Source organism: Myodes glareolus, chromosome 7 (assembly GCF_982192425.1).
Source record: "Myodes glareolus chromosome 7, mMyoGla1.1, whole genome shotgun sequence".
NCBI classification, from domain to species: domain Eukaryota; kingdom Metazoa; phylum Chordata; class Mammalia; order Rodentia; family Cricetidae; genus Myodes; species Myodes glareolus.
In genome coordinates this window covers 74,048,499-74,073,234 of record NC_142032.1, presented here as the reverse complement: position 1 = coordinate 74,073,234, position 24,736 = coordinate 74,048,499, and the positions used below count along the sequence as shown (strand labels likewise).

General features: G+C 47.7%; 1 protein-coding gene across 13 annotated transcripts in view; it reads right to left on the bottom strand.

Moving 5' to 3' along the window:
- Positions 1 to 24,736, bottom strand: part of Fgfr2 (fibroblast growth factor receptor 2) — a 103,559-nt gene that overhangs the window by 45,250 nt on the left and 33,573 nt on the right. For all 13 annotated transcript variants that reach the window (XM_087908384.1, XM_087908382.1, XM_048455123.3 and 10 more), the window contains 2 exons: positions 21,460 to 21,629; positions 11,343 to 11,466 (listed from right to left, as the gene is read on the bottom strand). In XM_087908384.1, coding sequence (XP_087764510.1) covers positions 11,343 to 11,466; positions 21,460 to 21,629 — 294 coding nt within the window. The remainder of the gene's footprint in view (positions 1 to 11,342; positions 11,467 to 21,459; positions 21,630 to 24,736) is intronic.

Genomic DNA, 24,736 nt, shown 5'->3' with positions numbered 1-24,736 from the left:
CCTAGCACTCACAGAGATCAGCCTGCCTCTGCCTCCCGAGTGCTGGGATTAAAGGCATGTGCCACCACCGCCTGGCACAGTGTACACTCTTAACGGCTGAACCTCTCTCCAGCCCTCTGTACCACTTTGGAAAGAACAGAGTTTGCACTGGAAAAAGTGCCTGGCTTGCTGTGTTTCCTCTGATCGTCACTGCTGTTCCAGCGGGTGGCCACCCCTCCTGCTGGAACATCTGCCTATGCAAAGTCCTGCAGAAGCCGGCTGGGGCTCTGGCTGCCTCTAACCAACCCCACCCCAGACCCTCTCCCACACCTCTGCAGAGACCAGCAAAGACTGAGGACCAAGGTTGTTTAGGGAGAGGGGAAGTGTCTCCCCTCCAGGTCCGAAGTCACAACGTTTCTTATGAAGGGTGCACCATGCAAAGTGCTAGAAGCCAAACACGGCTGATTCCTTTGTGCTTGCTCACTGGCGTGGACAGGCACAGCGAAGGCCTGGCTGGCTGGGCTCAGGGCTGGGAAGACCAAGCACGAGCAAGCAAAGGACCTTCGCTAAAGAATGTCACAGACAGTGACTCGGTTTGACACTGAGCACCTTCTACCTGCTGGGTTGTCAATTTAGATCATCTAAGGCAGATTATAGGAGCGGGGCTTGGTGTCACTTACACCCCCAATATTTAAGATGCCCTTGAGCTCTATGTCTTCAGAGGTGTGTCAGCACTGATGGCGTTTACACCATGTTTAGATTTGAAAGTGCCTCTGCTTGTCTTTAAAGGGGACTTGGCTTTGGGGGCATAAACAAGTTCAGGAGGCCAGACAAGTTCACTAAAACCAGACCTTCATATACACACAGTTGAAAGTGCTCAGTTGTCTGCTATCCATTTAGCCCAGGCTGGCTTCAAACGAGCCATATTGCTGACCTTAAAAATGTCTGCTCTGTCTGCCGCCACCCAGGATTACAGGAGTACACCACCACACCCGGTTTCTGTGGTACTGGGGACGGAACCTGGGGCTTCACACGTGCTAGGCAGGCACTCCACACATGAGCTACAACTCCAGCAAAAGCGTAGCTTTTTGAAAAGGAGGCACAGCAAATGTGACAATATGTTTGAATCAATACGGCTTATTCCTAGGGTTGTGGCAAACCCACACTCTCGGCTAGGATAGGCTATTACCTTGCTCAGATTACTAAATGATGGTTATTCTCTCAACACCAAGTCTACACAAGGTTCCCCCTACACTGGGCTTCAGGGTGGATGCTGATGTCAACTCAGACGTCAGCTGTCCACAGGCTCCCTCCTGAGGAGCAGAGGTAAACACAGCTGAGCCGCCCCACTGGGCAGGACTCCGTCAAGCCCTGCACCCCACTTGCCTAGGGGGAGCAGCACAAAGCAGGAATGTGTGATTTTAGCTGGAGTGTGCAGAGCTGGGCCGCTCTCACAGGAAAAGCGTGCTGGACAAGGTTTTGTTCTTTTTAAATTGCTCAGGCATTAAATACACCCTCTTATTAGAAAGGCTGAGCTCCGGAGTAGACCACATCATCTCTCCAGTGATTTGCAAAGAAACAAAACGGGGATCACTGGAAAACCCCCAAAGCCAAAATGCTATGCAAATATCTATCTGAAAGGATCAAGTTAGCCTATTTTTGGAAATAGGTCCTTGAAAAGTATTCACACAGGTGCTCAATAGTTGTGTACAAAGCTATCTGTGGTCATGTTTTAATGGAATAAGGGTATGCACAACCTAAGCATGATGACATATTACGGCTCCGGCAGCAGCCTATGGGTGACAAGAAGAACCGAAGCAGACTGCTGTGCGTAGGCACAAGGATCTAGAAGATGACGTGGTTCCCATCATTAACTTTCACCACTGAGAAAGCCTCTCTTAGAGGAAGTCCAGAAAGCTCCATGCTAATCCCTCAGATGCCTTATTTTGCTCCTGGAGTGGATCAAGCAGAAGGAAAAGCCTTCGGCCCATCTGAGCAAACAAGAAATACCTTCCCCCCCAGGTACAGACAACACAAGAAGCTGAACCATCCGCTCTTTGTTCTCTTGGAGCCAAAACGAGCAGGCTGAGAATTACCGGAGGCCCGAGATGCACTACCGTAGTGGAAAGGCTCATGGTCCCCACCAGATCCCAAACTCTGCACTGTCAAGACAGAGGATTCACCGCCGCAATACAATACAGAGGGCGTTCTAACGTTGCCTCTCTAAACCATGGCGGTGACATCCTCTCTCTTCACGGGAGAAATGGAACACCATCTGATAGGCAGCATCAGTGTCCTTCCGTGGCCACCTCCTCCCTACAATCTTCTGCCCTGGACTTGCTATGTAAAAACCACACCAGTAAAAATACTATACCCTTCCAAATCCAATCCACTATGTTAGCAGCATCTCCCAGCCACAGCCTCCCTTCTTCTCGTCTGTGGGCACAGTGGGAACAGGAAGATGATGAACACAACAGCCGGATGGCGTAAAGCTAAGGGAGTCCAGGAGAGTGAACCCTAGATATATCACTTCCAAAGGGGAGACCATGATGTCACGGCCACACTCACTCCACATGGGAGCTGCAAAGACTCGACTACATGACCCTTCGGCTCACAGCGGCGGGTGCTGACTAAGCTGTATGAATACATGTATTAAAAACTCCACAGCTTTTCTGTTATAGAATTTGAAACACATTAGGATGCCCCAGACTCCAAAGAGAAGTTGTTCATGAAATTGTCTGCTACAGAGAAAACGTGCCTCATCCCAAAGACTTGGGCTGGAAGTGTTCCCGATTAGGGCCTTTCTCAGCTGTCAGGATATGTGTGCATCTGCTTTACCAGCTGGACATCCACAATCCTCAAACTCTGAAATCTAAACTTCTCCAAACTCTGAAACTTGCAATTGGTGAGGGAACTAAAATGTTGGCGTTTGACCTGATAGGTTAGGGATGCTCAACCCGAGGGGCCCATACGCTGTCCCTAATGTCCACACAGCATCCAGCTACGCCAGCTTCCGGCTGTAGTTAAGTACCTTTCCTTCCACCTGCCCAGACCTGCACCTCCTGCACCCAGTCCCGGGAGAAGTCATCTTCACACACTGAACTGTAAGACATTAACCTGACCGCAACACTTCTCTATCCTTCCACCCAGATGCCATGCCAAAGATCAGACAGCCAACCAAATAATAGCCCTCTTTGCCAGTCACCTCTACCAGGACTCTTGCCAGAACTGAGGAAAATCAACAACCTTCCTTTCTTTCTCAACTGTGGGTCAAAGGACATCTGAAGGTTCACAGGAACAGAGGAAGGTAGACTACGACCAAGTCCTGACAGGTTCCTGGCAGGCTGGTACCCATGAGCTGTCATCTGCTCCTAGAGCTTGGAAGGGGTAACTTCTTCCGGGGAAAATGCTCATTTGCCAGTCAATGCCTTTGAAGCAGCTGACCACTGACCAGACTTTGCCCTGGGAAGCCCTGTGGTAAGACAGGAATGCGGAATCGCTCTGGAGCAATGAAATCTCATTAAACAGCTTTGACCCCAGGGAGTTTGGAAACCCCCATCCAGAAGAAAGTACTAAGCCTCCTATAATGAGAAACAGGCTGAGTGTGTGTCTCAGCCTGGAGACAGCAAAGAGGCATAGAACTGCCTAATAAGAGTGACCAGTGGTCACCCGTGCCATGATTTAGAGTACCACTCTCATGGCAACTCTTTCTTCGGTGGGTGCTACAGAGACAGTAGGTTATTGCCCATTATGGTCGGAATCAGAAACGGCCCCCCATAGGCTCAGGTTTTGAATGTTTGATTCCCAAATGGAGGCACCACCCTGAGTGCTCTATGGCCTTTAGCGGGTTAGGCCTGGCTGGCAGAAGTGGGTGGCATACCTGACTATGCCCTCCCCAATTTCTCATCCACTCCACCTCATGCGCCCACCACAAAGCCAGCTCTGCTCTGTCTTTCCTCCAGTGATGGACTGAAATACCTCTGAGTCTGGGAGGCAAAATATGCCTTTCTTCCCCAGAGTGGTACAGGGCATATGATGGCACCAACACACATGAACAAAAATACCCGCACTGTCCAGTTAAGGACAGAGGTACCAGGGTTTCCCAAGGCCACAGAAGGCGAAAGTGGGACTTGAACACTTATGCCACGCATAATTCCCACCTGACTCCTCCAAAGGCACAATGTGGCAAGGAGACTCTCACATCCTAACTGTGGCAGCCATGGTTTGGAAAGGTAAAAATGGCTGGAGGAGCCCCCAGCGCAACAGCGCTATGTTTCCCGCCGGTTGCTACTCGGGACTATGATTCTGTGTTATGCACAAAGGCCCTCACTGCAACCTTAACCATTCGCCCATTTGCAGTGGAGGAGCTTTCTGCCTCCCTCCAGCTAGACTTCCTAAGTCCAGAGCTTAATCAGGTGTTAAGCTACAGCAAGAAACGGGACAGTGTCAGTTGGCAGCAAGATCATAAATATGGACAAATTTAGGCAAGGCCCAGGAGGCCAGGAAACCACTGCAGGTCCCCTTGGGGGCCCAGCGCTGAAACCTGGCTGGCACTGGAGGAGCATAGGCCTTCCAACCAAGAATGGAGGGAAAACTGGCATTCAGTGCCTTGAAACCTCCAGATCATGGTCCGGGGTTTTCTCAGTGCTCTAGCCAAGGCCGTTCCTGTCACATAAAGTTCTGAGAAGCCACTGTCAGATGGAAACTGATTCACATAAGGGCTTCCTCATCAGAAATCAAGAAGATCCTACTAGTGGCGGTTTCTACAAAGAACTCAATGGTCAACTGAGTCATTATTAAACTTACTATTGACATTTCTTTATTTTCATTTTTGATACAGGATCTCATATACCCCAGGCTGGCCTCAAACTCACTTTGCAGCCAACGATGACCAAGGGCTTCGGATCCTTTCCCCAAGTGCTAAGATCACAGCCATGCCATATCATACCTGGTTATATGTAATATGAAGGGGCCTGCTTGTTGGGGTTTCTATCCCGCCCGGTACCCCACAGCCGGCAATTCCCAAAGAAAATAACACGGAATCTATATTAGGTTATAAACTGATTGGCCCATTAGCTCAGGCATCTTGTTAGCTCTTATAACTTATGTTACCCCATTATCCTTATCTATGTTAGCACAGGGCTCCGTACCTTTCTCAGCTGGGCAAGTTACATCCTGTCTCTTCGGTGGTCTGCGCAGGAGTGGCAGAGGAACTTCTCTGCTTCCCAGAATTCTCCTGTTCTCATTGCATCACCTCTACTTCCTGTCTGGTTTTCCCACCTATACTGCCTGCCTGGCCAATCAGCGTTTTATTAAAATATGATTGACAGAATACAGACAATTCTCCCGCATCAGTTATATGCAGGGCTGGAGACGGGACACAGGCCTTCACCATGTATGCCAGCGAGCTCTCTACCAACTGAACCACACCCCAGCCCGAGCCCCTAATGTCACTTTTCATCAAAGACTTGAACACTCCAGACCCACAGCAGGTGCCACACCAGGTAAGCAGACGTGGTTTTAGGAATTCTGACTCCTCCGATTCCTCCCTCACTGCTCTGAGATCACACTAAAGTCTTTGCCATCCCAGTCTCCAAGGCTTTGTGCAACCTCTCCCTCTCTCCCTGGAGACTGCCAGAGGTTCCAGGCCATGGGTTGGCCAGACAGCAGGGCTTAACGGTCTACCTGGAAGACGTCAGACCTCATTCCTCTCGAATGCACACCTGAGGTGCTCAACACATGCTGTCAGGCTGTGTCCCATCATGTCTAGAGCTGAGTTGTGGGGGACTTGTATCAAGGGGTGGCCAACAAAGTCATTCTGGCCTGTCGATGACAAGTCAGGACTGGAGAAAAAGTCAACCTTCAGCCAGCCAGAAGTGAAGAACAGCATGTGACTGCCCCGACCATTCAACGCCAGGGCTGGGAGATGAGATTCCAGAGAACCAAACTAAGAAGGGATCTGAGGTACTATCCGTACCTCCAACATACTCTGCACCCCCCACATATCCAACATCAGGAGAAAGGGGTCACCAATAAGTATCCAATAAGAGTTATAATGATTAGCAAGATCCTAATTCAAAGCCAAATGGACTACATGAGGGAGGAAGGGTACTAATCCCCCACTTCTTCATCCGTGTGTATACATGTATGCTTGAACTTGTGTGGGTCCACGAGCATATGTATCTGTGGAGGTCTGAGGGTTCGTATCAGCAATTTCCTTCATCTCTTTTCTGCTTTATTCTTCCTTTGTGGCAGGGTCTTCCAAACTCAGAGCTCCCTGGCACAGCTAATCTCTCTAGCCAGCTTGCTCAGGGGATCCTGTCTTCACCACACTCATCCAGCATTTACCTGGATTCAGGGGTCCAAACTCTAGCCCTTGAATCCATTTGCTTGGCAAGTGCTTTATCTACTGAGTGATCTCCCCCTTGCCTGAGACGAATCATCTGAGAGCCATGGAGACCGCATCTGAGATGCCTGTGCTGGGGTCTTCTCAGGTCCTCACACTCATGGCTGACCCCTGCGCTGGGGTCTTCTCAAGACCTTGCTGACATCACTGACCCAAATTTCCTCAACTTTAAGACAGGATGAGGGATAGAAGAAGAAAAAGGATGCTCTGTGATCCTCTGTAAGCCCAACAGCCAAGCCAGTCTAAGATGGCCTGGGTAACATACTTCAATAACTTTCCTGCAAAGTCAGCAGGAAACAGAATTCCACCTACTGGTCCCCAAATGGTACTCGATTTGCCTAGTTAAGACACCTGTCTTCCAAGTATGAGAACCTGGTTTGATCCCCAAAAACCAACAGATAAAATCTAGGCATGATGGTGTGTACTTGCAAAGCCAGTGCTGGGAAGGCACATATATGTTGACCAGCCAGCCTAGCAAAAATGGTGAGCCCAAGGTCACAGTGACAGACCTTGTGAAGAGGGGGAGGGGAGGGGAGAGTGAATGGCTCCTAAGGACCAGCACAGAGGTTGAAGTTGTCCTCCAACATCCACATACATCCACGCACACCCCACTAGACACATTCTCTCTCTCTCTCTCTCTCTCTCTCTCTCTCTCTCTCTCTCTCGCTCTCTGTCCTGGTTGAGACTAACAAAAGTTATTAAAGAGTAACCCACTTGGGGACATTACAGCAGTTTTAGGGTACTAATACACCCATCCCACAAGTGATGATCAACATCTTCTTCAATCTTACTGGTTATAAAGCAGGTTCAGAAGAGCTCAGTAGTTCTTCTGGGGCCCAGATGTTTCTGCCACTGGGCTGGCTGCTCTTATCACTACGCCGAGCTGGATTTGTTCCTAAGATGCCAGGGCCTCAGATCTTGGGTCAGATCCAGTGAAAAGAGTTAATGACTTCTAGGTGCCCCTTGGTGGTGGCGGGGCCTCCATCAAATCAAGGACTTCAGCATCCCTCACTGAGGAAACACGGAAGACACACCAGCTCCCATAGCCATCTACTTGGCAGGCTGATTTATTATTGCCACAACCACTGAGACGTGGAGCTTCATGCTAATTTTCCTTTGCTATAAATGGCTGAAAAGTAATGGTGTCAATTTTAATGAGGATCAAGCAAGGCTCCTAAAAGGACCTTGTAAATGAAGTGCAATCTCCTCACACAACAATGGCCCGCTGTTTTATTCTAGAACACACTAGTAGCGTTTAAATTACACGGCCTTTACACAGCCGTGCGGAGGTGGAGCCTTTCGGTCCTGATGCTGCCTAACACCTGAACCACTGATGCAGGCAATGCAGCAACAGTCCGGCAAGAGCCATACTTCCTGGCCACTGGAAAGAGTTTCTAGCCTTCTGGGAAATAAAGAGGTAACTGAGACCTTGTTGCCACACAGCAAAGTACCGCATTTGGACTCCAGGGCCACCAGGAGTTTGTTGCCTAAGCCTGAATCCTTTCTGTTCCCACTTGCCAAGATGTTCAGAATGACTGCCAACCCTGTAAGTCTCTATGAGGCTCCTCGGCTGACTCAATTCTCATTTTATTAGTGCTTCTCAAAGCAACTGCTGGGGTTTTCAGAAGAAAAAAAAAAGAGTATTTCACACCTCCATCTTTTACTGAGAATGTCTTATATTCCACTGACTTTTGGCTTCTATTTATAAAGAAGGTTCAAGACTTAGAGAAAAGAAAAGAAAAAAAAAAAACACTGGAGCTGTGCTTTAATGGCTATTCCCAACCAGCATTGTGTCATTATTGGCCCGGGTTGAGCTGGGCGATCTCCCAAACTTGTGACATAATCAGGCCTCTCTCTGCATTACTCCATACACTCCACGCTCCCTCCACATCACACCACTGAATCATACGCTCTTTTCAGCAAGACTGATTGCCGGGGGATTAACACGAGACAGCCCAGTGCCATTATTCAGCAGCCCCATTCAAATCCCAGCCCTGAACTCTAAGAGAGATTTCAGAGCTTTCACAGGGATGAGCTGCCAGGGAGCTCAAAGGGGAGGTGGGGCGAGGGGCTTTTGAATGTTTAGCACAACAACTCAAGCTAAAACCTGCTGTAAGCAAGACCCTGAGGCTACAGCGGCCCTGCCTTGACTCCTCGATTCTTGGAATGGCCCCAATCATGAATAATTTGTAGACCTGTGCTAGGCTAAAATCCCAAAGGACTCCTACAAAACAATTTTTTTCCCTCCGTAATAAATTACTTAATTTTAAATCTAACTTTCTTTTCTTAATGCAAACACTCCGTGTCAGATTCGGTCCACGCAGCCTGAAGTAAATCCCAAGTCATGTGCTCTTTGATGAATGGATTTAGAGCCATTTGTGACAAAAGAAATCCTCTCACACGTCACTCCTCTGTGTGTGTGTATTTACTAAAATATCTGAGCCTGGCATACCACAAATGTCTCAATAAGAAACAGGACCAGAGCCAGGCCTGATGATGCAGTTTGCAAGATGAGCTACTCAGGATGCTCAGACAGAAAAATCAAAAGGTTGACCTGCCTGGGCAAAAGAACAAGTTCAAGGCCAGCCTGGGCAACTTAACAAGCTCTTGTCTCAATATATCATGTACATATTTTTTTAATTGTCTGGAATAGCTGGCTGATGGTGGCGCACACCTTTAATCCCAGCACTCGGAAGGCAGAGGCAGGTGGATCTCTGTGAGTTCGAGGCCAGCCTGGTCTATAGAGAAAAAGAGAGTTCCAGGAGAGCCAAGGCTACACAAAGAAACTCTGTCTTGAAAAAAACAAAACAAACAAACAAGCAGACAATGTCTAGAACATAGCTCAGTGAGGGAGCACTTCCCTAACACATGGCAGGCCCTGTCTGTGAATGGGGAAGTGGGAGACACAAGCTACATTATAGGGGCAAAACCTACAATCTCCACACTAGGGAGGTGAAGACAGGGGAATTCAAGGTCATCCTCAACTACACAGCAAGTTCAAGACTAGCCTGGACTACGTGAGACTCTACCTCAAAAAACATAGAAGCAAATAATTAAGACACAAAAGAAGGCCCTAACACTCTTTTAATGGACAGAGGGTAAATATTGCACAATGGCCTATCAAATGTCACATTAAGCCTTCTGAACCACTCAAATACTCTTGTCCCTGAATGCTTACACTCAAATGGAAGTGAAAGACGATATAAACAAGGCCTGGTAAGGCATAGTTTTTGTGACTGTAACCTCACTTAACCAGAGAGAAAAAAATCAGTAGGATTTTCTGCTTAACTTTTAGTTAACCTAAATCTTCAATTAAACAAAACTATGCAATTTGGTTAATCCTATATTGAGGAAGGCTTTTAGTGGTTCTTGGGCAGTTCGAGAATTTGCAAACTCTCCTTTCAAGTAGTTTGTATTTTTGAAAGAGACAGAAATACCCCTAAGTAACAGAACAACCAGGATCGTGCATAGGAAATGATGTAGGAGAGCCTGTGCTGACAGAATGAAGCAGGTAGACGCGAGTGTGGAGTCACCAAAGACTGTGAAAAATCAAAATGTATCCCCATGAGCGCAGAGCTGAGTCCTCAGTCAACAGTCTGCACATGGAAGAGTGACCCAAAGAAATGACTGTGGACACGGAGGAGCCCAGTGTCACTCTGGGTGACAAATCAGAGCACAGACAGCTTCTACAGGGAAGAGATCTGAACCCACCATCCCTGCAGCCCAGAGGGCCCAGCTGCAGACTCCTGTAGGGATTTGTGATGGGGATGTATGACAGCAAACACTACCAACTTGACAGGGCCTCAAATAGCGCAGGAGGCAAACCTCTGGGCAAGGCTATGCAGGAGCTTCTAGGTTAAATTCATAAAAGTGGGAGGGTGCATCCAACAAAAGGGTACCCCATTAAATGAACTGCACAAAAGGAGGAACAGGGTGCCTTGTTCCTGACTCTATGCCTTTCCCACCATGATAGACCCAAAACTGTGAGCCCAGTAAAAGCCTCCTTCAGTAAGATGCCTTTATTGAGTAACAACAAGAAACGTAACTAAAGTAGCAACCAATCAAATCTCTTCACCAGTCGCAACAAAATCTCAAAATAACCAATAAAACTGTAAAACCTGGGAAGAAATGCTCCTTTCGGGAACTACGGGCTGCGTAACCTTATGATGGGTAACAAAAAGGACCTACTTATCTGTGACAAAAACACATTTGTGAGCTCTCAAATATAGGTGGCTCCTTTGCTCAGAGAAATATCTCCCAGGAAGAGACATTGAACTACCTAACGACCATCTCTGACATTGACTTTTTTCTTCCAGTCAGACACAGGCTCCATCATTATATTAACTTGTTCTTTCCTCTTTAGCCAGTGTCATAAGCTGCCCTTCTTTAAACAATGTTGCCTCTCTTTAAAAACATAATTTTCCAGGGCTGGAAAGGCAGCTTAGCAGCTAAGAGCACACACTGCTCTCTGAGAGGACCTGAGTTCCGCCCTCAGCATCCATACTGAACGGTAGACAACCGTCTGTGACTCTAGCTCTAGAAGACCCAAGGCCCTCTTCTGGCCTCTACAACTGCCTGCCCTCTCTTGTACATATCCGCACAGATACACTTATGTACACAATTAAAAGCCTCCCTGCACAGACTAAGATTATTCAGAACAATCTTAGCTTCCAGACTGAGATGCTTTACAGCACAGGCACCCAATAAAAGATAATGCTTAGGAACCCAGAAGATCCGCACCTGCGACCCCACAAAGGTTGTATAACCTGGCTACCCAGGAAACAGAACACAATCATATGACAGAAGCAACCTTCTCAGATGACATCTTAGGGGTACAAAAGGGAGACAAGCTGATTCTCCTTGAGTGTGAGGAGAAAAATACCCTCCCTGCCGTGGTTTTAAATGAGTTGAGCTAGAACAGACTGGGGGTATACTGCTGCCAAAAAGGCAAACTCACCAACAACATCGAGGTGGTAGGTATGGTTGATGGACCCATACTCATTCTCCACGAGGCAGGTGTAATTGCCTTTGTCCGACGGGACCACGCTCTCCATGATAAGGCTCCAGTGCTGGTTTCGTACCTGAAAAGGCCAAAGGGAAGCTGATTACTGATAGCACCAGATACCTGTGGTATCCTTCCTTGACTTAAAATGAAGTTGGCTGGGGCTGAGAGTTTAGATCAGTGGACAGAACATGTTCAGCACGCACGTGGCCTGGGTTCGATCCCCAGGAAGTTGCTGGAAGTGGAGTGTTGAGAAACTGCAAACTGCCCTGGCAATTAATATTCAGAACGGTGATGAATGAAAGGAAAGGTTTCCCTAGAACAGGCAGGTATTGGCTTACTCTGAATGCGTAGGGCTATCGAGGGGTACACAAAGGTGTGCCTCTGTCTTGTATTTGAGGTTCCATTAGGAGAACTCACGTGGCCAAGAGGACCAATCACAAAGCCACACAATGCCACACGTCACTGGCAGGCAAACTACTGAGGAGCTTGCCATCCCCAGAGCACCATGGAACTACCTGGAGCCAACACTGATGATCCCAGGCTGGATACCGCACCTTCTGCCCTTGGGTCAGCTCTATTCTTGTTCTCAGAGCCTCTTGTTTCTTTCTCTGGGACCCCAGATCTGTGGAAGTCTCAAGAAGCTTCAACTTGAATAAATGGCACAGGTTCCTGGTTTTCCCAGAATTCCAAACATGGGCACCAGGACTCCTAGTTACGTATCTGTTTGTAAGTTCCTTGAGACCGTCCAAAGATAAGAAGCACGTGTAAAACTGACCTATTATGAGTCCCACCCCTAGTCTGTCAGCTCACACCAGGTTCTAATGATCTCGTCTTGTGAGAACCTAAACTAGAGAGTAAGGAGAACTACCTCATAGCCAAGCACTTCTAAAAACAGGGGCAGGGCAGTTGTCCCATGATGCACCTGTGAACAGGGGTAAGCATAGGCTGTCACTGTGGCTGCAGAGTGGGGTCACGGCTGCTGAGCTCAAAGCCAAGATCATCATTCCCCAGCAGTGTGTCACGTGGTGTCACTGGGGCGAGGGGCTGGATCACTCTTAACAACCCAAGCAGAGGGTCAGGAACGAGGCTGAGCAGTCACCTTGCTTAGATGACTGACCCCAACCCTTGCACAATCGTGGAGTTGCCTCAGAGTTCAGCACAGGAAGGCAGCAAAGGAAAACCGACTCCCAAGTGAGACAAATGGGAAGAGGGAATGAATCTGAGGGCTTAAGATTGATAACAGAGAAAGCCCGTGCTCTACTGAAAAGAATCACATCGGTCTCCTTGCAGGGCCTACAAGTCAGACTGAGAGGAAGTCAGATGCCCCACCCCCAGCTAGAAGTTCCTTACTCCATGCAGTATGAGTGCCCCAATGGGGGAACCCATGCCACATTCCACGGTCTTATGGGAACCGATCTAACTCCTGTCCCAGGGTGCTACCTGAAGCTGTCACTCTGGCAGGTGGAGAGGAAGTGACCGGCTCTCTTGCAGAACTCAAGGCAGACCTTCTGCATCCCAGGATCTCGGGAATATCAGAAATGGCTCTCTCCTTGCCAGACACACGGAGGGTAATTTAGGGATGCAGCCACAGGCTCCAGAGTCACCAAGCCTCATAATCCAGCCTTGAGCCCTGCTGTAAATATTCAGTTCTTTGAGCCCCCGCTCAAATGTCATGCCCATAAGCCTTTAACCATGGCAGCGCCTCACTCTGGACCCCATCCAAACTGTCAATGTCTTTCTTGTGCCTGGATTCAGACTCTGGTACATGGCATATTCCAAATGGATTTGCCCCTGAACTGCTAGGGGAGGTGATGCTGGCTGCCCAAGGCATCTGATTTTGGCTTGGGGCAGCACAGTCTGGCAACTACCTTTTGGGGTACCCCTCCCCACAACCTCCCTTGCAGAATACATGGTCAATTAGGTGTTTCCTTGGGTCTATGAGAGTCTAAGAAAGGGCCCTGAGTATTAACTTCTTGGAGACACATTACAAATACCAATAAGTTAACATGGATAAAGTATAAAATGCTATTACAATAAGAAGCACATATACCAAGGTGGGTACCTTGGCCCTTCTAGAACCTTATTATTCAAGCAATACCCCAGCAAAGCAGTGTTGTTCATATTTTCTTTCCAACACCACTGCTCCCAATTGAATTCCTTGACCACCATCAAACCCGCACTTTAAAGCCGTGGCATTTTTCAGACCGATGCTCTCAGAAGCTGCCCACAGTGGGACGCAGACACTTCTAGACGAGAGGAGAACCTGAGGTTAATTAGGGGCTGCTTAACAGCAAGTCAAACAGCTACAGCAGCAATTCTGTAAGACATGGGAACCACAGGCACCGAATTCGGAAACGTACTAAATCAGTGTTTGCACATCAAGATTCCGTGTGACCTGAAGAGGGTACCCTTACAGCGTGCACGTGAATGGCACCTCGCTCGCCCTTCCGCGCGCTCTTCTCAGTGTCTCAGATCTGCGGGGCCACAGTTGTTTTGGCATTTGGGTCAAAGGCCTATACATTGTTTTTGCTTACAGAGAACAGGGAATATAAATACACACCACCACCACCCGCCCCCGTGGAGGGGGAGGGAGGGAAATCTGCTCAACCTCATTAGCAATCAGGGGAATGCAAATTAAAACAATAATGAGACACTTGTTCACCAGCTGATTAACAAAAATTAGGAAGATCGGTGTCACTTTAGAACTTGAATGAATATAAGGGAAAACAGACACAAGTGGAGAATTGCAACATACAGCCAGAGAGAGCAGTCGAGGAATAATTTGGTGGCACCCATTAAAATTAATGACACTTTTTGTTGGTGGTGCTGGTGTTGTTTAGCCCCATGAATGCTACATCTGGGTATCCTGTCCATAGAAAATAATCAATCTAGCCAATCAGCGAGTTCAAGACCTTGTCTCACAAAGTAAGATAGAAAGTTATTGAGGAGGACATTGGACACGTGTGTGCACACACAGGAACACACAGCACGACACACAAACTGAAAGAGAAAGGGCTCTTCAGCCACCTGATGATGGGTCCCAGATCCTGTTCTGGGGGATGCCCTCCTCTGGCTTTCTCTAGCTGACCAAGAGCAAAGGGCCAGGGACAGGAGGAATCCTGCATATAGCAACATTCCTGTGACTTTAGTTTCATTCCTGCCCACAGCCAAATTTATGTGGAATTCATTATTTTCCAGCTGCCAAATAACAGAATTGGCGAACAGAGCTCCAAAACTATGTTCACCAAGGTCTTTCTTGAAATAACATTTCAGCATTGAAACAAAGCAGACCGAAGCTAAACCCCTGAGCGCTTTAGCTTGGAACACGAAGAGCAGATTCCACAAATGCTCCACACCCCACCCACGTGAAGTCAGAAGGTGGTCTAGACAGCTTTTGCTGTTGTTCTTTTTATTTTTTGTTTGGTTTGGGTTTTTTTTTTTTCTCCCCAGATTCTTTCTGCTATCTCGAACCTGTGAGGGCCTCAACTATGTTCAGGTGACAATAGGGTATGAAAATTTAGCACCAAAACAAAATCAAAACACATCACAGAGAGTCAAAGGCCAAAGGCCCCAACTGTCACCTGGATGTTTGGCTTCCTCATTGCAAAACAACAAAATACTCAAAGATTTCCAAATACCCAGGCGTTTCGCTACCAAGTGCAATAAACATCCAGAAGCTGTGCTCTGAGCCAGCTCGAAGGAGGTGTCCATGTGTCAACAGATGTCTCTGTGACTTCCCGGGAAACAGCAACCACCATAGCCTGGGCTTCAGAAAGGTGGTTCACAAACACCCTCACTATTCCATCTCCAGCCCCATTTCCAGAAGGCTCCCAGGGATGTCAAACCATCCCTTCTGAATGCAATTGCACACGGAGCTCACACGTGTAGAGGGACTGGCACTTGGGGCTGCTTGTCATCACCCAGAAAGGACGGCAAACACTTGTTAATGCTTAAACCGGCATTGATGGGAAGCCGCGGTTTGCTTTGCAGGGGGGTGTCCAGAGAGCAATTGCAGGGGGGTGTCCAGAGAGCAGGGCTGCACCATCAGCCTCTGCACCACCACTCGTGGAAGCTAGGATTTCTTCACTCCGCCCAGTCAGCAATCCCTGAACCTCTGCAGAGGAGGTGCCACGTGCAAGGGTACCCACTCAACAGCCTGCTGCCTCAAGGTGCTAATGAAGTGGGTGGCAACAGGGCCTCCAACGCCTTTTGAACTCATCTCTTTAACAATGCTGACCCTCAAGACCTAAACAAAGGATTGTCATATGATCCAGCAATTCTACTAAGGATACACCCCCAAAGAACTGAAAACTACAACTCAGACACAGGCACACAAATTATAACAAAAGGTGGTAGGTACATCCATCTGATGAGATGGTGATCAACCATAAACAGGAATCAAATCTTGACTCATACTATAACTTAGATGAATCCTGAATACATTATTTGAAATTAAGTAAGCTGGGCATAAAAGGCAAACATCCTGAGATTACATTTACATGGGGTACTAAGAATAGGCAAACTCATAGACAAAAAACTCATAGACTGAGGGTCTCAAGTGCTGGGGGAGGGGTTATTTCTTAATGGGTGCAGAGATTTTATGTGGAGCAGCAAAAAAAGTTTTAGAGATAATAAAAATGGATAAACAATATGGTATTATAGGTATTCTAGGACAATGTTTGGTGGGTTTTTAAGTCTCATAACCCAGAGAGGGGACAGAGTTGGAAGAACAAACAGAGAGAGACAGAGAGACAGAGAGAGACAGAGACACAGAGGCAGAGACAGAAAGACAGGAGACAGAGAGAATCATGCTTCTGGTCAAGCTTTACTTAAAATCCAACTGTCATTCCCTCCCCTTTCTGCACAAACTAAAATCTCAAGATGCTAGTGGTGGTACAGTCCTATCCCCTAGTGCTAAGGAGGCAGAGGCAGGAGGATTGAATTCAAGGACAGCCTGGGTTTCACAGTAAGTTGGAGACCAATCTCAGCTACCCAGTCTAATTAAACAGCAAGACTGAGTGGAGAATGCCACAGATTTCTATACTTAAATTAGTCTAGGTCCTTTTGGGAAGGTAGGGGTTGCTTTTGTTTTTTTCCTTTGAGACAGGGTTTCTCTATGTGGCCTTAGCTGTCCTTGGCTTTCCTGGAACTGGCTCTGTAGACCAGGCTGGCCCTGAACTCACAGAGATCCACCTGTCTCCCCCTTTTCAAAATACTTAATTCTTTTTATTTTAATAATGTGTATTACATGGGAAAGATATGTGCACACAAGTTCTGGTGCCCTCAGAGGCCAGAGGCATACCAGATCTCTGGATGCTGGGAACCGAACCTGGATTCTCTGCTAGAGCAGGACACACTCTTCGCCACCAAGCCACCCCTCCAGCGGGAGTTTTGGTTCCATTTTTCATTTCTCTGATTTCAAGTGACTTTGTGTTTTCCCTTCTCCCTAAGACAGCCCCATGCACAAGTCATTCCAAAACATGCTGGGATGTGGTGGCCAAGGTCCACAAAGTCATAAACAAGTAAGAAAAGCTTGCAGGGCTGGCCTGGCCATCAAAGCTGAGGTGGGCTCCAGAATGACAGGGTTTATGAAGAAAGAAGAGACACTGCACAAATAACCAATGTTCCTTTACGGAAACTTCCAGGTCTCTGGCTTTCTGGGAAAACACACTGTGGAAAACTTGACACCTTGCTTCATTACGAAGCAAACAGGCAGGAGTCAGAGGAGTGTGGGGTTGGGACTTAGCAGGCCCTCTCTGCGGGGGTTGAAGTTAGGTGGGTCTCTTCAATTAAGTATCTCTTGAAGGACGACATGGCTCAACGGGTAAAGGCAATTGCCTCCAAGATTGATGGCTTAAATGTGGTTCCCTGGGACCCATCCGGTGGAAGAAGAGAACCAACTCCCTCCCACAGGTTGTCCTCTGGCCTCCACATGATTCCCCCCCCACACTCCGCCACCAGACAAATAAATAAGCTTTTCTTGTTTTTTAAGTAGGTCTCTCCTTTCCACCTCTGAGGGATGCAAGGCTACAGCCTGTTCCAGGCGGCGCCTCAGGTCAAATGTTGGCAGGTGCATTTGTTTAGAAGTTCACATAGCAATGAAGAAAATATCCAAAGGAGAACCCCACACAGGGACTAAGACATCCAACACTGTGCCCTGAAGGTGCAAGTGAAGTCTCAAGTAGACAGTGTCAGGCAGGCAGCCACACCAGGAAGAGGGACCTCCCATGCTTCAGGACTGGGGAACCCTGGGGCAGGTTTAACACATCTTTAGCAAAAATTATGCTTCAGGGAACCATGTTTGCCAAGCTGAAAGCCGTTGACTTTCCTAAATCCCAGAAGCCCCTGGGATTCCACAGAATCTCTAAATTTGCATTGTCACCAAAATGATGTCCCACTGGTGTCAACCTTAATTGCCCTGTTGTGAAAATCTCTATTGCAACATCATTTACACTGGACAGGTCATCTCAGCGGCCACCAGACCACAGCCTCCTTCCACATGCCTCAGAGAGAGAATAGGAGAGCGGTGGGGTCAGGACCACACGTTCCAAAGGCCAGCTTTCCCTTTGTCCTTTACACCCCTTTCCTCTATCTTTTTGGGGGTGGACATGCATAAGTGTATGTTTCTGTGCAAGTGTATACAGATGCCAGAGGTCAAACTTGGGTACCCCATCCCCACATTATTTTTGGAGACAAGATCTCTCACCAAACTTGAGGCTCACTGATTTGAAAGGGCTCGCTGGTCAGGGAGCTGCAGCCCTGGGATCACAGGCACACACTAGCATTTCTGGCTTTTTTCATGGGTTCTGGTCACAGCGAGCAGTTTACCAGCTGAGACATTTATTTCCCCAGCCCTCAAAAAAAAAAAAAAATTTTTTTTAACATCTAAATGTCTTTCAGATTCAGAGTTTTGCCCCATCCATTCAAATTCCGTTCTTTGCCTCCAGTAACAGCCTAACACTAATTAACAAAACCCCTCAGGGTGGGGTGGGAGGGTTGGAGAAATACTGGGGAGGGTTAAGAGCATTTGCTGCGCTGGCAGAGGACCCACCGGGCAGCTCACAACTGCAGTTCCAGTTCCAGGGATCTGATGCCTTCTTCTGAACTCTGCAGGCACCGGGCAGGCATGTGTGCGCAAACACACACGCAGGCAATACTCAGACACATAAAAACGAATTGGCTAAATCTTTAAGACCAAACAAAAAAAAAATAACCCCAGCAATCTGGGCATGTGTCCTCCCCAAGCTACAGCCATTCTTCGGGGGTCCTCCTGGGTGTTCTTATTTAGCACGGTGTTGTCATGGTTAATTAAAGCTACCTGCACCTGTTAAAAATCAAGGGCATCCCCTCATTAAGCCCCTGTGTCTAACAGCTCCATAATCGTAATCACTCACGCACATTTGCGAAGTGTTCCTTATCCATAATAATGATGTGCAACCCATTTATTTTAAGACCAGGAGTCTCTGGAGACTCACGGGCTCGCTTTGTACCTGCTTAGGGGTCGTCTTCCTGAGCAGAATTTGGATCTGACCACTGCTCACAGTAAAACCGCTCTTATGTCAACCGTGCCGACTGCATCAGTTCTGAGTTACCGCAAGCCAGAGTGGACAGAGTTTAAGTGGTGTGACCCTCCTTTTCTTTTCTTTTTTGTTATAATTTATTTAACTTCATTTTATGCGCATTGGCATAAAGGTATGAGATCCCTTGGAACTGGAGTTGCAGACAGCTGTGAGCTGTCATGTGGGTACTGGGAGTTGAACCTGAGTCCTTGGAAGAGCACCCAGCTCTTAACTACTGAGACATCTTACTAGCCCCCAGGGCCCTCCTTTTCTAAGCAACAAGGACTAATAAAATCTGTCTATTTGTTAATTTTACTTACTTCTTCTAGGGTCTAAACTAAGAAGAAACGGACAAATCAACCTCATGATTCCTGCTTCCACCAACAAGTAGGGGTCACGGTTGATGCTGGGAGAGTTTCCATGTCTGAGGTTTGGCAGAACTGCCCGTCTTTGGTCCTGCCCTCCACTGTCCCCAACCTACGACAGACTTACAGGCTTTCCCCTATCTTCCTCTGGGTTTGGGCCTCTACATGTTCATTTTTAAAGGTTAAAATCAAATGGCCAAAATTACAGAAGCAAATAAACCTTTGAGGATGAAAGCCTGTTCAGCCAGCCCCTGATCTCTGACAACAGGAAAGAAGCCCACAGAAGCTCAGCAGGCTGGTGCTGGGTTCTGGGTCCCACAGGACCAGGTTACACACGGGAGAGACCATTCTTCCAGGCACCCTGATGCTGCTTCCACGAACACCTCTCCTACCTGCTTTCAAGAACTGGGCACAGGTGACGTCTATTCACCCATGCTGGAAGTTTCTTAGATGGGTCTTAGTGATACCCACACTCTTGGCCTTCATGCCCTTGGTTCATCTCCTCCCTGGGGACCCGTTTAATAAGGGGGAACAGCAAAAGCGCTGGCACATTGCTTCCATGGCGAGGTTACAGAAGGCTGTGACATATTTGTTCTTCTGTTCTAGCTCCTAGTCTGCTGACCCTGAAGATGGCAGCTGCCATGCTTTCACCTGCCCTGCGCTGGTCCACGTGGCAAGGAGCAAGAAAGTGGATCCTAATGGCAACTGAACAGTTCCCTCCCTGGTGTATCCTTTGAGGGGAAACCCAGCTTTGGATAAAACCTTGCACCATCCTGGAAGAGACCTAGAAAAAAGACCCACCAGCTGTACTCGATGTGTAGCAAGACTGTGAGGTAATGACTGCAAAGCCCCAACCTAGCGCAGCTTGCTACACAGCAACCAATAACTAATACACCCTCACCTCTTCCAAATGCACGACAGACTTTCATAATAAGGTTACCTTAAATCCTCTCTACATGCAAAAGTCTTAAAATTCTATCTGCGCTGAGCAATTTGAAAACGCCATCTCTCCCCCCACCCCCAAAAAAGTCAACTAACTAATCCTCAAACTTTTCTCTGCTTCCCTTTTTGGTTTGTTTGTTTTGGTGGTTGCTGTTGTATGTAGCCCTGGCTATCCTGGAGCTCATTACGTAGACCAGGCTAGCTTAGAACTCAAAGAGATCTGCCGGCCTCTGCCTGCTGAATCCTCTGATTAAAAGCATATGCTACCACATTGACTTCCCTGGCTCTCCTTTACCTCTAGTCTGCCACTATACTAGGACTACAATTCCCTGCCTATCCCCCCACTGTACTAACACTCCATTTCCTTGCCTCTTCTCCCATTGTGCTAATACCACGTTTCCTTTCATGCCCACCTGATGCAGCATGCACTTATAACTTCATCTTTATCAGCAGCCTCCAAATGCCAGCTCTTACATTGGCCTCCCTGCCATACCAGGGCCCCTTTGACTTGAGGCCACATCCAGCCCTGTTTGCGTTAGCTTCCCCAGTGCCTGACATTGTCCTATATAAGGATACTCAATCAATGATGCTGAATGGGTGAACAAAACCACAAGGAGCATCCCCAGGGGTGTTTAATCAATGATGCTCAATGAGTGAGCAAAACTATACTTAGCATCCCAAAGAGCCTTCTCAGGGATATCATAGGGATCCTGTTGCCCAACTCCCCAGTGAGTGACAAGACTATATTTTTAGGTCATTCTCTGATGGGCCCTTCTGGCGATGGAGGATGGGGAGAGGGGGTGCTGCCTCTGTCATTGTTCAGCGTCTCCCCCTGATAACAAATACTAGCTCATACACCTCCTCTAATCCAAGCTATTCCCACTTAATACAACAACCCCGCCCTTACAGGGCAGCTGCACCAGTTCACGTTTTACAGACCATAAAGCATATAGAAAACAGACCCTCAACTTTCGACCCCCTGGTTATTAAACTTTCCTCATGTAAACAAGAACGAAAACGGGGACTAACTTTAAAACCACAGGGGCGTCCAGGGTGATCTTTCAAACATATCAAACAGTGACGCGATCAATTACAGTAATTACGTCTTTTGAAAAATACATATTCCTTCTGGTCCTGCCAACTTCAGAGGACTTAAAAAAAAAACAATCTCAGAAACACAGGGCTTCAGGCGCTCAGTCCTACCTTATAGCCTCCAATGCGATGCTCCTGCTTAAACTCCTTCCCGTTTTTCAGCCACCTCATTGTGGGCGTTGGATTCCCCCCAGCTGGACAGCGGAATTTCACAGTGTTGGCGGCAGGGACAGCGTGCAACCGCTTCTCCATCTTTTCTGTGTTGGTCCAGTATGGTGCTCCTGAACAGGAAGACAATGAAATGCATGTAGATGAAGGGAGAGCCTCGCTAACTTCCAGGAAGGTAAGACGGCTTAGTGGTACAGGAAAGCATCTGATTTTTCTTTAGACTCCTTGGATAATATTTATGTTAGGGAAATATTTTCAGAAGTCTGGTCCAGCTGGCCTAGCAGAAAGTCCCCGGAGGGGCTGCTTATTGGGTTATGACTATTAACAGGGGAAAAAAAACATTTGAAGCACCTTCTCTCTTGCTCCAGTCTAGTGCCAAAAAATAATTTCATGTCAAATCATGCTTTAAAATGCTACTTTATATTCACAGAAACAATCCATGTAATAGCAAGGGCTCAGTCCTCCAAAAATACATCATTTTAGATCGCCACACCTATTAAATGGTCATATATACACACTGTAAAAATAAATTGTCCTTGGGGACCACATAAACCAACACATCAGAACTTTCTGTGTGGGCATGGGTAGAGAGGGGTGTTCACGTGGGTACGAGTATATGTGCACGCGTGTGAGGTTAGAGGTCAACCTCAAGTGATGTTCCTCAAGTGCCAAAAACTAAGCGCCTTATTTTTTAAGACAAGGTCTCCCAGTGGCCTGGAACTTACCCAGCAAGTTAGGCTGGTCCACCATTGAGCTCCCAGGGATCTGTGTTTTCCCCAGCATTGGGATTAAAGCATGTGCTATCATGCCAGGCTTTTTCTAACGTGGGCTCTGGGGAGCTAAGTCAGGTCCTTTATACATGGATCTAACGCTCTACACAGCAGTCTTGTAAATGGCCATCAATAGCCTGAGTTCTCATCTGAGCAAGGTAAAATAATCCTGGGAGCCATCATTAACCTCCTAGTACCCTGTACAATAAATCAAAAAACTGTATAGATAGGTATATCTTAATTGTTTAATGAAAGAGATTTTTTGTCTTTCCAGGGGTGGTTCTGAACACTATAATCCCAATGCCATGCCTAAACTTCATAGGAGGCAACTAATCAAATACTAAATAAAGTCATGACCCCTAAATGGCCTTCACAGTCACAGGTACAAGTGATTTTTTTTTAAAGCTCAGGGGGAAAAAAAAAAGGTCTTTTAGTGACCAAGTAACAAGTAAAGTGCATTCTATAAGCAGGCGTACATCATCAATCCAGAACGCTGCTACCGATTCTTCATGCCTGTACTAATGGCTCCAGGCTTCTAGTGACCCAACGTGTGCTTGCCAGGCACTGTTCTAAGAGCTTGTGCGTGCTTAGCGTGTGAATCACCTCAACAGCTCAATGAGGAACTACTATCTATCAACCCTGCTGCAGGCCAAGGAAACTGAGGTCCTGAGACCTGACCTGCAGAGTCACAGCACCAAAAGTCCTGCAGCTGAGATTCAACCAAGATCAGTGTGAGGCCCAAGTCCCTGTTCTTGGCCCTGGTCTCCTGGCTAACACAGACCAGCTTCGGCGGGAAGTCATGCCTTCCATCAATCCTTCTAGACACTGAAAACTGGACTCTGAAACAGTCAGTGGGGGCAGACACGGCAACCTCCAGTACTGCTCAGAACGTCCACAGAACATCTGGGCAACAAATATACTTTCCACACGACGAGGGGCAGCAGGAGCAGCATGCACACTCCACAAACCAGAGGCAAAAGAGTCACAGCCGGGGAACCTATTTGGCAGCCTCCCCTCTAGCACACGCCGGGAGAGGTTCAACCTGAACAGCAGGCTCTCCTGTTACACTCACTCTCTGGAGCAACTGCCCCTGCCCCGGGCTGCCTTGCCTGTGCTTTTGACACCTGCTATGAGAGGCGGAGCTGGGATGTCTTTATCAAGGGCACACTGTATCTTCTTCGGGCTGATCATTCCCAAGGGTCAAGGTGGTGGGATTTAGGTGGTAACACACCAAGGCTGTGCAAAACCACAGCTGTCTCACCCATTTGGAGAAGAGGGAAAACAGGGAAGGGAGGGAGCAGAAGGGAGGGGAGGGGAGGGAAGGGGAGAGGAGGGGGGGTGGAGGCCAAGGGAGAAGAAAAGAGGCCGCACTATTTCCTTTCCATTCAGTTGCATTTGCGATATGCATCTTGAGGACCTTGTAGCTTGGGCACTGGATGCTTGTAAACACATCCATTCTTCTGAGAGTTCACCAGGGGACCACTGGACCCCCACTTATCACAAGACCCTAAGGGCCTGGCATACCCTGGAACAATCTCAATCATCTTTCATTTTAAAAGCTTCTACTTAGAAAAATCCATCCAAAGCCACTGAAAGCAGCCATTGAGATCCCAAAATAAATAATGAGCTTTGTCCCTACACAAAGACTTTAACAAATCTGACCTAAATGGAAAGCATACCTCGAGCTGTCAGGTGTCTGGACTCATGTCGTTGTTTAAGTAAACACAATGGCCTATTCACATGAATTAGCTAAATATTAATGCAGTCACTCAGATAGCATCAATTACTGCTGGGCTGAGCTCTGGAATGTCCTTTTTTAAAAAAAAAAAAACATAAAAGAAATCAACAAATAGGTGCTTACAAACCATTAGGCATGATTTTTATGTTCTCTGAGATCAAAAAGTAGGGTTGGGCCTCAGGAACCAGGAATGTTCTTTTCCACTCTAAGCCATCAATGAGGCTACCACGGCAGGGGACTGACCCCCAGCCACGCTCAATGCACTGTCCTGACTTGTGCCAGCAGCACGCTGGCAACCCAAGCCTTTGTCCTGGTAGCCAAGCCAAGGCATATCTTAAGGAAGAGGATAAAAGGCCGCTGCTGGGATTTCTAGCAGGTAGCTGCTTTCCTTAGAGTAAAACTGTATGTAGAAAATCTGCTCTCACGAAGCAGACCCTGGCAGCACACCACGGTGTGGGCGTTGCTTCTTGTCTCAGCCTCAGGGACCCACGGTGGGTGGGGGCACTATGAAACCCAATCACTCTGGGGCTGCAGCTGGAACTGAATTTCACAACAGTCCTCCAGGAGCCGAAAGGTCATTGAGCTAAGCTGTTCAAGGTGCCAGCGAGCCAGGAAAGGGCTGTCCCAATGCTCTACCGGGCTTCTCACTTTCTGGCCACTGCCACTCTGCTGAGTACTACGTCGTCGGTACAACAGCCCTTGCAACGGAGCT